The 12,487-nt window shown below is 41.0% G+C and overlaps 1 protein-coding gene across 1 annotated transcript in view; it reads left to right on the top strand.

Annotated features, from left to right (window-relative positions):
• LOC136426933 (uncharacterized) overlaps positions 1-12,487 on the top strand; it is a 70,931-nt gene that overhangs the window by 35,440 nt on the left and 23,004 nt on the right. The window contains exon 87 of the mRNA XM_066415653.1: positions 1,744-1,824. Coding sequence (XP_066271750.1) covers positions 1,744-1,824 — 81 coding nt within the window. The remainder of the gene's footprint in view (positions 1-1,743; positions 1,825-12,487) is intronic.

Below are 12,487 nucleotides of genomic sequence, written 5' to 3'. Positions count from 1 at the left end.
GCAAACATCACAACACTAAGGCTTACCATGGCCAATACTACAGCTAAACTTACAACACCAAGTCCAGCTGTAGTAAACACAACCGCAAACTTCACAACACTAAGGCTTACCATGGCCAATACTACAGCTAACCTTACAACACCCGGTCCCACTGCAGTGAACACGACTGCAAACCTCACAACACCGATGATTACCATGGCCAACACAACAGCTAACCTCACAACACCAGGTCCTACTGTAATAAACACAACTGCAAACGTCACAGTACTAAGGCTTACCATGGCCAACACTACAGCAAACCTTACGACACCAAGTCATACTGTAGTAAACACTACTGCAAACGTTACAACACTAAGGCTTACCATGGCTAATACTACAGCCAACCTCACAACACCAAGTCCTACTGTGTTAAATACAACTGCAAACATTACAACAATAAGGCTTACCATGGCCAATACTACAGCCAACCTTACAACACCAAGTCCTACTGCGCTAAACACAACTGCAAACATCACAACACTAAGGCTTACCATGGCCAATACTACAGCCAACCTTACAACACCCGGCCCCACTGTAGTGAACACAACTGCAAACCTCACAACACCGATGATTACCATGGCCAATACAACAGCTAACCTCACAACACCAGGTCCTACTGTAATAAACACAACTGCAAACGTCACAACACTAAGGCTTACCATGGCTAATACTACAGCAAACCTCACAACACCAAGACCTACTGTGTTAAATACAACTGCAAATATTACAAAAATGAGGCTTACCATGGCCAACACAACAGCTAACCTCACAACACCAAGTCCCACAGTAGTAAACACAACAGCGAACGTCACAACACTGAGACTCACCATGGCTAACACCACAGCAAACATCACAACACCGATGCTTACCATGGCCAACACTACAGCAAACCTGACAACACCAAGTTCTACTGTACTAAACACAACAGCAAACATCACAACACCCATGCTCACCATAGCCAACACTACAGCAAACATCACAACACCAAGTTCTACTGTAGTAAACACGACAGCAAATGTCACAACGCCAATGCTTACCATGGCCAACACTACAGCAAACCTTACAACACCAAGGCTTACCACGGCCAATACTACAGCTAACCTTTCGACGCCAAGTCCTACAGTAGTAAATACAACTGCAAACATCACAACACCGAGGCTTACCATGGCCAATACTACAGCAAACCATACAACACTAAGGCTTACCATGGCTAATACTACAGCTAATCTTACAACACCAAGCCCTACCGTAGTAAACACAACTGCGAACATCACAACACTAAGGTTTACCATTGCCAATACTACAGCAAACATTATGACACCAGGTCCTTTAGTAGTAAACACAACTGCGAATATCACGACACTGAAGCCTACTATTGCAAATACCACAGTTAACCTCACAACACCTAATCTTACCATTCTAAACACCACCAAAACCTTAACAACCCCGAGTGCAATATTTCAAAATACAACGGCTTCTGTGACGACATCTAGCGTGCTTTCAGGTTAGTATGAGTTAGAGTTCATACAAATTAATTTTCAGCACACTTTGTTGTTATTTCCATATCCTTCGCAGAAAGAAGAGCTTTTACGGAAAAGTGGCTCTATTGCTTTCTTCGGTAGTAATTGGTCGGAAACTATTGAATATCTTAAATTATTTATTATGTTAAAATCAAACCTTGTCTTGTTCCCTTGTCGATAACAGCAAACCTCACCACCTCTAGCGTCACCGTTGCAAACATAACTGCAAAAGGAACAACTGTCCAAAGGACCACGCAAAAATATGGTAAGCGTGTTTTTTTATCCTTTCTTACCCAGTCTCTCATTTCTTCCTTATATTGACTTGGTAGTAAAGACGTCTTGGTGGCAAGGTTTTTTTCTTAGGGCTGTTGACTTGTGATTTAAAGGCTCAGGGTCGAAATCCATAGAAGGTCCCGATGTTGTGCCTTTTAAAATTCCCTTAACGCGTATTTCTTCACTTAACTCAGGTGAAAAGGGGTATCTATCTTCGGTTAGGGCCGTCCTCTTGAGTTGGCGGTAAAGCCGAAGGTGCCGTGTTTGAGGAGAGCCAAACATTGAGCGCTTTAAAGAACCCATCACAATAATCGAAAACAGCAGGGTTTTTTTTCCGGTGTGGATGGGTCAACCCTTACAGTCCGGTCTTACGCAGCGCGCGTCAGCCTTGGTCTTGCGAATCCTAGGTCTTGCGCAGTCTCGGTCTAATGCAGCTTGTACTTAGCGCAGCTTGTACTCAATGTACAGGACTGGAGTGTTACGCCTACGCGCTTATCAAAACAGGCAATTGACCTTACTGGATCTACAAAATGGTATTTATGTTAAGAAATAATGATATCCATATTATAATTGATTGATGAATTATGGATGTGATGCGTGTATACTATCCACCGAGTACTTGCTTATAATGATGATTCTCTCCCTCATGAACTGACAATGAAATATGAACACATACTAAGTAATTTGTATTTTATCTAGAAATCATTTTTCTCAGATAGTCATATACCCTTGCAACTTAAATAAGTGGTAAGGACACTTTCTAACAAAGTGATAATTGCCTCACTAGCAAACCTAACTCCCCGAATGGCTACCGTGGGAAATACAACAACTAATCTCACTGCTTCACGTCCTGGAGCAGCAAACACCACGGCTACTTTCACAACACCAAGTTTTCCAAGATTACCAACGACCGCAAATCTTACAACACAATTCCTAACTGTGCTGAACAGAACTTCACCCATCACAACACCAAGACTAGCTATGGCCAAAACTACAGAAAACGTCACGACACCAAGTCCCATTGTTCTAAACACTAACGCTAACATTACAACACTAAGGTTTACCTTAGCCAATACCTCAGCCAATCTCAAAACACCAAGTCCCACTGTAGTGAACAAAACTGCTAGAATCACGACACCCAGCTTCACGAAACCCATGGTCAATACTACATCACACCTTACAACACCAAGCCATGCTGTAGTGAACACAACTGCAAACAGCACTACACTAAGGCTTACCGCTACCAACACTACAGCAAACCTTACAACACCAAGTGCTACAGCCGAAAGCACAACAATTAGAATTTCAACACCCTTCCTCACCATTGCAAATACCACCATTAATCTGGCGACTTCAAGAATAACGACGGAAGGGACCAATATGACATCTCCTCGTGTTTTTGCATCCACCGGTGAGTCTTATGAATAATAAATGCTGCGGTATCAGCTTTGTTCTAGACGTCTTGAGTGCTTTGCCCATTAATTGTGAACTACACTAGACCTGTGATTTTAACATTCAAATTACGCTAGCATGCAGTTGTAATTTTCTGATTTAGTACTAAAGCATGAACATGAAATTATCAATGTTTACATGCAATAACGGTACTTCTACTTTCTCGTCTTTATGCACTAACAAATAACTGTCACCGTGGTCGTAACACTAATCATGTCTTTTGTGCTGTCGACTATGTTTACAGTAGCAACATCCCAGTCAACGATGGTTGTATTCAGGGCCACCAATTTGAAAGTGATCAAGGTCAGCCAAAGTCAGTATTCGCAAGCCTACCCCGCCACAGTCGCCATCAGCGTTACTCTGCAGAAAACGGCAGGAGACATAAGCAGTGACGATATAAATGTAGAAGGTTTGAGTGCTGTACTCCTCTTCACCAATAACGGTAACCTAGAAGATGCTACCGTCAGGTCATCTACATTTGCCGCAACCATTTCAGATTACGACCTTGCTTTTCTCAAGACCTTTGCAGGACAGCGAACTTCGATGACGTTTAAAAACCTTGTAGCATCAAACGTCACCGTGGACAGCAACTGTGCCTCGTATTCACACTTGTGTTTGCATATGACTTCCACCGATTCGAATATTCAGTTTGGAACAAATGGAGATGCATGTCTGCAGCTAGGGAGTGGAACAGGACAAGCAGGGCCTAAGAATTGCAGTTTGAGTGAGTAGTCGATATGTTTGTGTGATGCATCCTAATCGCATCCGAAACGGAACTTAAAAGAATTAGAATGAGGTGTACAAACCGATTGATAACAGACATATCAACGTCCTACCGACTGGGTATCTTTAAAAAATATCATACAGCCTTAGAAGGAATAAGAAGAGTAGGATTCGTTTTGCTTCATGTCGATTTAACTGTATACAATACATGTTATGCTTCGATATTTTACGTGTTGTACGTGAAGACTGTATCAATCTATTTGCCGTGTTTTACAAGCCATAGGAAGTTGCACCGAGACTTGTGATACCAACGCAGTGTGTGTAAACCAAGGAAGCAGCTTCCAGTGCGTGTGCAACTCGGGCTATAGTGGAGATGGCACTTCGTGCACAGGTCAGTTTGATTACTTTTAGATAATGGTAAACTTAAGTTTGAAGACATTGGTCGTGTTTTCAGGATCGTCAAATCAAAAAATATTGTCTCATCTTGTAGACTTATTTAGTATATTTCATGTATCACTTTTTCACATATTCTTAATTTTGTGTATCTATTTCACCTTTTTGATCAAATGGTATTTTGTGTTTGTAATTTCAAAGATTTAAATGAATGCAAAAATGCTGTCTGCGCCAGTGATGAAAGCTCCATCTGTGTGAATTCGGTGGGAAGTTTCTCATGCGTGTGCAATGCCGGATATCAAAAGGACAACGGGGCCTGTGTTGGTACGTAATAATGTAAGGTGTATCAACATTTATGAAGCCGTATCATAACCTCTTTGACATCTACGATGGTAAAAATAAATGCTAAAAAGATTTCATCGTTTTCCACAAAGAATCAAACGGTTAGATTGCTATCATCTGTCATTTGGTGGAAAATGCCAAAGCACTCAATATAAAATGGTAAGGCTAAGGCTTGTGTAACAGCATACTCATTGTATAAACGGTAAATTTTGCGATATTGCTCCTGATTAGCCGGCGACATCAGTGTGAGGGCGAAGTATGATCTTTTTTTATAAATTCTTGCTTATCGATGTATTATCACACTTTCAGAGAGCGACCGGTTCAGGGTGGAGTTTTTGTACGCTTCCTCCGACTACGTAGTGAAATTGGCTGACAAGTCATCTTCTATCTACGCCACATACGCACGGACCTACCAAATCGAGGTAACAACGTAATGTTTTCCGCCTGAGCGGCCCATATTAATAACTTCTACCTCGGGTTCTATGCATCCTCATCCTCATCTTGCCATGCATGTATCCTGTCTTAAGATTTCCTTATTTTAGAATGGTTTCCTTAACAGTCATATTTACTGGATTTCAACCACATTTCCACCAGGAGGTCCATGCGCGTCATATATTCTAGATATAATGCAACAGAACAGATTCTAATTCATTTCTATTTTATTATCTAGAACTATGCAATGTGCTGATCAAGCATTACAAAAACATCAAAGATACTTAACGGAACTTCTCCCCCTATACAGACAATCTACCTGTATCTGTCAGTGGGACTTAGCTCCAACTTCCTCTCCATCTCCGACATCACCTTCCGCAGTGGCAGTTTGTACGGCGGCCACACTCTGGAGACAAAAAAGGGCTCCACTACCGCGCCTCAGGTGACATCAATGCTGCAGGCTGTACTCGGCACAACTACGCTCTTCAGGAACGTCACAGTTCAAGGTCAGTGGCAGTTGTGCTAACCATTTGTCTTCTAGTAAATTGAGACTCGAGGGTACTCAAAAACAAACGCTTCTTACATAGGTGTTAGAAATGAATGAAAGTTCTTGTTATTGTTATTGTAGATCATCACTAGCGGTCATGCTTAGGGTACCTGCCAGTCTTTGTTTAGTCCGCCAAGAACAACGCTTAAGTACAAGGAACATTCTCTGTAGATCTAATTTAGCAGTGGAGAAATCTAGTAGCCCAAAACTTGCTTGCTTGTCGATGAGGTAATGAGTTTCCCCACAGAAATTCCGGTTAATTAATCACCCGTCTGTCCTCCAGACCAGGTCAACGTTGCATCAAAATGGCGTCCGTTGTATACGATATCTTGACAAACCGACCCATCGACAAACTCTTGTAAATGATACATATGTATATCCATCTTCATGCCCGTACTGTCCTACATACACCAATTGACCTACAAATGGACGGCCATGACACTTAGATGTCAACAATGTCTAGTTTGACCATCGTTCTTAGACTCAAAATATTTCCAGCAGAATTTTTGTTTTTTGTTCTTGTCGTTGGTCCAGCCTGTACATTTCTGAGGTATTTGTTCGACCTGTTGGTCATATGCACAGCCACAAAGGTTTACTTTTACTTTGGTTACAGAAGGACAGTAGTATAGATGCGCACATCAAATTGTGGGATCGGCAACAGCCATAAAGGAAGAACAAACCTTTTGCAAAGCACTAGAGTGAAGCTTCAGAATATTTCTCTCATTTGCTTTATTCTCTCACTCGATGTTTGTTCATTAATCATGTACTCGTTTTGTGCAGATTATGACGAATGCAGTAATGAAAGCCGGAACGACTGTTTCCAGCACAGTGAGTGTGTGAACACCCCGGGAAGTTTCACGTGCTCCTGTCCAATAGGCTTCATAGATCGGAACTTGACACGCCCTGGCAGGATCTGTGGCGGTAAGAATAATTGGTTTTTAAGATGATTAAGCCTAGTGCAGAGCATCTATACTTTGCCAAACTGTGTCATTTCATAATACGATGTATATCATTACAAGTTTAACCATACTGATAATTGCTACACATGGTCTAAATCAAAACATTGAGGCTATCCATGGCCAACACTGAATCCAACTTCACATAATCAAGTCCTCCTGTAATATGTACTGACGTTACAGCGCGTATTTACAACACTGTGGCCTACCAAGCAACATACAATTATATTCTCTTATGATTCCGAGTGCAAGGGTTGAAAATACCTCTGCAACTCCGAGCACATATATTCGTTTAATTTTGACGGTGAATATGGTTAAAGGTCGATCATTAGAATTAAACAAAAACAAGACTTCCATAATACGTCTCTATCGACTCATTTCAAGAAACGAAAACATTTAAAGAAATGTAGATAAATGGATGCAGTGTTCAGAATTTATTTGTCCTTGACTCGAAGCTATTTAATGTGATGGAATATTTTATTTACCCAACTCCTGTCTTCCTTCTATGACAAAAAAATCACAGAAAACCTTACCACCCCAGGCTACACAGTTGCAAACGTAACCACTAGGAACCTCACAACTGCCCAAGCGACAACTCAGCAATACGGTAAATTTCATTCCTTCAATTAATGTTATTCATTTTTCTATGTCCTTAGTATGTATTCACTGAAATTGGTCTACAGAATGATGATACGTTTTTAAATTAATGGTATGCATATAACAAATTACTTGATTAAATAGAAACGGCTGACTTCAGCCCTGCTGGTACTGTTAATTAGTGTTTCTATGCAATCCAATTCTAATTTGTAAAATGTACTGAAAATTTTATGTTAGAAAATATTAGCTGAGGTAATATATAAAAATTGGTTTAGTAGTAACATGTCAAACTAACTATCTATGTTAATTTCTAATGAACTAATATTTACTTCACTAGCAAACCTAACGTCTAGAAGACCAACACTGGGACAAACGAAGGCTAACCTCACAACACCAAGTCCTACTGTAGTAAACACAACCGTAAAAATCACGACACCAAGTCTCACCATGGCCAATACTACAGCTAACCTTGCAACACCAAGTCCTACTGTATTAAACACAACTGCAAACATCACAACACCGAGATTTACCATGGCCAATACTATAGCTTATCTCACAACACCAAGTCCTACTGCAATAAACACGACTGCAAACATCACAACACTAAGGTTTAACATTGCCAATACTACAGCAAACCTGACAACACTAAGTCCTACTGTAGTGAACACAACTGCAAACATCACAACACCAAGGCTCTCCATGGCCAACACTACAGACAACATCACAACGCCAAGTCCTACTGTAGTAAACACAACTGCAAACATCACAACACCAAGGCTCTCCATGGCCAACACTACAGCTAACATCACAACACCAAGTCCTACTGTAGTAAACACAACTGCAAACATCACAACACCAAGGCTCTCCATGGCCAACACTACAGCTAACATCACAACACCAAGTCCTACTGTAGTAAACACAACTGCAAACATCACAACACCGAGGCTCACCATGGCCAACACTACAGCTTACATCACAACACCAAGTCCTACTGTAGTGAACACAACTGCAAACATCACAACACTGAGATTTACCATGGTCAATACTACAGCAAACCTGACAACACTAAGTCCTACTGTAGTGAACACAACTGCAAACATCACAACACCAAGGCTCTCCATGGCCAACACTACAGATAACATCACAACACCAAGTCCTACTTTAGTGAACACAACTGCAAACATCACAACACCGAGATTTACCATGGTCAATACTACAGCAAACCTGACAACACCAAGTCCTACTGTAGTGAACACAACTGCAAACATCACAACACCGAGGCTCACCATGGCCAGCACTAAAGCTAACATCACAACACCAAGTCCTACTGTAGTAAACACAACTGCAAACATCACAACACCAAGGCTCTCCATGGCCAACACTACAGCTAACATCACAACACCAAGTCCTACTATGCAAAACACAAGTGCAAACATCACAACACCTAGGCTCACCATGGCCAGCACTACAGCTAACATCACAACACCAAGTCCTACTGTAGTGAACACAACTGCAAACATCACAACACCGAGATTTACCATGGCCAATACTACAGCCAACCTTACAACACCAAGTCCTACTGTATTAAACACAACTGCAAACATTACAACACCGAGGCTCACCATGGCCAACACTACAGCTAACATCACAACACCAAGTCCTACTGTAGTGAACACAACTGCAAACATCACAACACCGAGATTTACCATGGTCAATACTACAGCAAACCTGACAACACCAAGTCCTACTGTAATAAACACAACTGCAAACATCACAACACCGAGGCTCACCATGGCCAACACTACAGCTAACCTCACAACACCAAGTCCTACTGTTGTAAACACAACTGCAAACATCACAACACTGAGAATTACTATGGCTAATACTACAGCTAACCTCACAACGCCAAGTCCTACTGTCGTAAACACAACTGCAAACATTACCACATCGAGGCTCACCATGGCAAATAAAACGATGATTCTATTGACCTCAAACACAACGATGGATAGCCGCAATATGACTACTTATGGTGTTTTCGCGTCTGCAGGTAAGTCTAATGACTGACACATGCACATGTTAGAAATGTGTTATACTGTTTATCTTTGTACTTACCTTGGCCGCTTGGATTCTTGTTTGCTTTGCCTTTTTACGGTTAGCAGCCTTATGGCGTGATACCGTTTGAGTTTTTGCGCAGTAACTTAGTAATAATCAAGCGCTGCGTAAGACCAGATTGTAAGGTTTGTTCCACTCACAACCTGCTCCTTTGGATAAGTGTTGTGTGCCATATAATGTGTTTGGGGTGTGTCTCTCCTCAAACACGTGGCCACCGGCATATACTTCCATTAAGGACGTTCTTAAACGAATCTAGGTACTTATTTTCACTTTGGCAGAGTGAAGAAATAGGTACTAAGGGGCCGCTAAGGATTAAAACCCCAAACAATAGGTTCGAATGCAACCACCCAATACTGTCTGACATTTTCTGGATCTGTTTTCCTTCCTGTCCCTTGAATTTGACATTATATTTACATGGTATCTACAATGTGTCACTGAAACACTAACACCGGTATTTACCTTACAATAACCAGTGCCAATCTTAACATTACATATTACATAACACTGCTACTTTAGAAAACTTATTTTTAAAAGTAATCTCTGACCTCTATCTCTAGAGCCGGATGTTGGATTAAGATCATACAATGCATATTCGTCAATGTTTGTTGCATCTTTAACATCCTGACAAACGACGCATGCTTTTACTTGGTGCCATAGATGCTGCTACAACAACTGGCTCTGTCCTTGCGAGTGCGACACCCTTAGTTACACCTACAGCTCAAATAGGTAAGAGAACCGATTTTTCACAAACCAAAGCAGCGACAGATAAAATTCTACACCCTGACGAAAAAAACAATTATAGTCAAATTTCGTTTGTGTTTCGACAGTGCATCCAGCTTTACCCAAGTGTCTGAGCACGAAACAGTGTATAGTTCATCGTTGGCGCCAACCTTATCTAAGCACGATTGTTCCCAACGGTTGCAAAGCAAGCAATAGCTAGATAAGGATCGATTATACAGTCACTAGATGTAAGACATGATTACATGTTTACTTGCTTAAGGCGGTCCATCGTTGTTCGATTTATGACGTCACTCCACGCCTTTGTGGGTCCTCTGGTGAATGATCCCGATGCGGGCTTCCAGCAGTCTTCCGCAGATGTTGGATACACTCGTCCGGCGGCTGGCCAGGGTGATGCCGCTTTGCTCTTCTGGCCTCTGCTTTTGCGTTGTAGCTGGCTGTCAAACGGCAACTCATCAAGGCACAATAGCACATAACTGCGAGCATTGTCGTAACAATAATAATGCTTTTTGTACTCTTGACGTTGTTTACAGTAACCACAGTCGGCACAACGATAGCTACATTCAGCACCACGGATCTAAAAGTGTTCAAGGTCAGCCAGAGTCAGTATTCGGAAGCCTATCCGGCCACAGTCGTCGCCAGCGTTACTCTACAGAAAACGGCAGGTGACATAAGCAGGGGCGCTATTACCGTAGAGGGTTTGAGTGCTGTTCTCCTCTTCACCAATAACGGCAACCTAGAAGATGCTACCGTCAGGTCATCTACATTTGCCGCAACCATTTCAGATTACGACCTTGCTTTCCTTAAGACTTTTGCAGGACAAAGGACGTCATTGACATTAACGAACCTTAAAGCATCAAACGTTGCTGTGGATAACAACTGCACCTCATATACACACTTGTGCTTGAAGATGACTTCCGCCAATGCGAATGTTCAGTTCGGAACGAATGGGGATACATGTCTTCAGCTAGGGAGTGGAGAAGGACAAGCAGGACCTAAGAATTGCATGTTGAGTGAGTAATCTTTGGCTTTATGTGTCAAAATGTTCGCCTGTTTAGTCTCAGACCCACAATGACATATAAGAATGCATGTCATACTGTTCATTTCAAATTAGTAAAAAAAGACCAGACAAGCATTTTAGTTGTAATGTTGATTTCTTCCTAAACATATCATATCAAATCGTATATACATAATTCGTTTATCTTCACCTTTCTTAATCAAAGTGTATTACATCTTTCAACGATGATGTAGGAAAGATATGCTTTTATATTTAACCTGTGTAGTACGCAAAGACTGAATTTTTCTAATCTTTGTGTTTTGCTAGGTGTTATGATTCCATATTTTACCTGTCGTACGTGAAGACTGATTTTATCTATTTGTTGTGCTTTGCTAGCCACAGGAAGTTGCACCGAAACGTGTGATACAAACGCAGTGTGCGTAAACCAAGGAAGCAGCTTTCAGTGCGTGTGCAACTCGGGCTATAGTGGGGACGGCACTTCGTGCACAGGTAGGTTAGATTTCTTTTATATTACATTTGTAGGTTTGTTTAAAGCCATTAAAATCGTTTTGCTGCGGGTACCTTTGTAAGTACGTTGATTGTGTTTTCAAAACGATTTATGATTGAAATCTAAATATATAATTTGTCTCATCTTTTCTACGTATTTTTGGCCTTTCAAATATAACCTTTTTTCACATATTCGTAATTTCTGTATTTATCTATTTTACCTTACTGAATTATATCGTATTTTTTTCTGATTTTGTAGATGTAAATGAATGCAATAGTGCAGTCTGCGCCAGTGATGAAAACTCCATCTGTGTCAATTCGATGGGAAGTTTCTCATGCGTGTGCCAAACTGGATACCACAAGGACAACGCAGCCTGTATTGGTACGTGATAGTTGTAAGGTGTATAGGCATTTATGACATTGTATCATATCATCTTTGCTGGAAATCTAAGACGGTAAAGATGAATTAATAGCATATGTATATTTTAAGGTACCGATCTATCCGCGAACGGTTATATATTATATTTAGATGCCTATCGTCAGTCATTTGCTAGAAATACCTAGCATCATAGCTGTTTAAAACTGTTTGAAATTAAAGTGTAAGACTTTGGTAACATTATATCCCGTAGAACAAATATTAAATAAACGGGGAATTTTGTCAGCTTGACCCGGATTGTAAATACCAAGCACTTGCTCAGTAATCAAACATCTCACTTTCAGAGAGCGACCGGTTCAGGGTGGAGTTTTTGTACGCTTCCTTGAACTACGTAGTGGAATTGGCTGACACATCATCTACTATCTACATCACATATGCACGTACTTACCAAATCGAGGTAACAACATAATATTCTTCAAATAA

The sequence above is a fragment of the Branchiostoma lanceolatum genome, chromosome 2 (assembly GCF_035083965.1).
Source record: "Branchiostoma lanceolatum isolate klBraLanc5 chromosome 2, klBraLanc5.hap2, whole genome shotgun sequence".
Lineage (NCBI taxonomy): Eukaryota > Metazoa > Chordata > Leptocardii > Amphioxiformes > Branchiostomatidae > Branchiostoma > Branchiostoma lanceolatum.
Note: the sequence above shows the minus strand (reverse complement) of the source record. Positions and strands in the feature narration are given on the sequence as shown.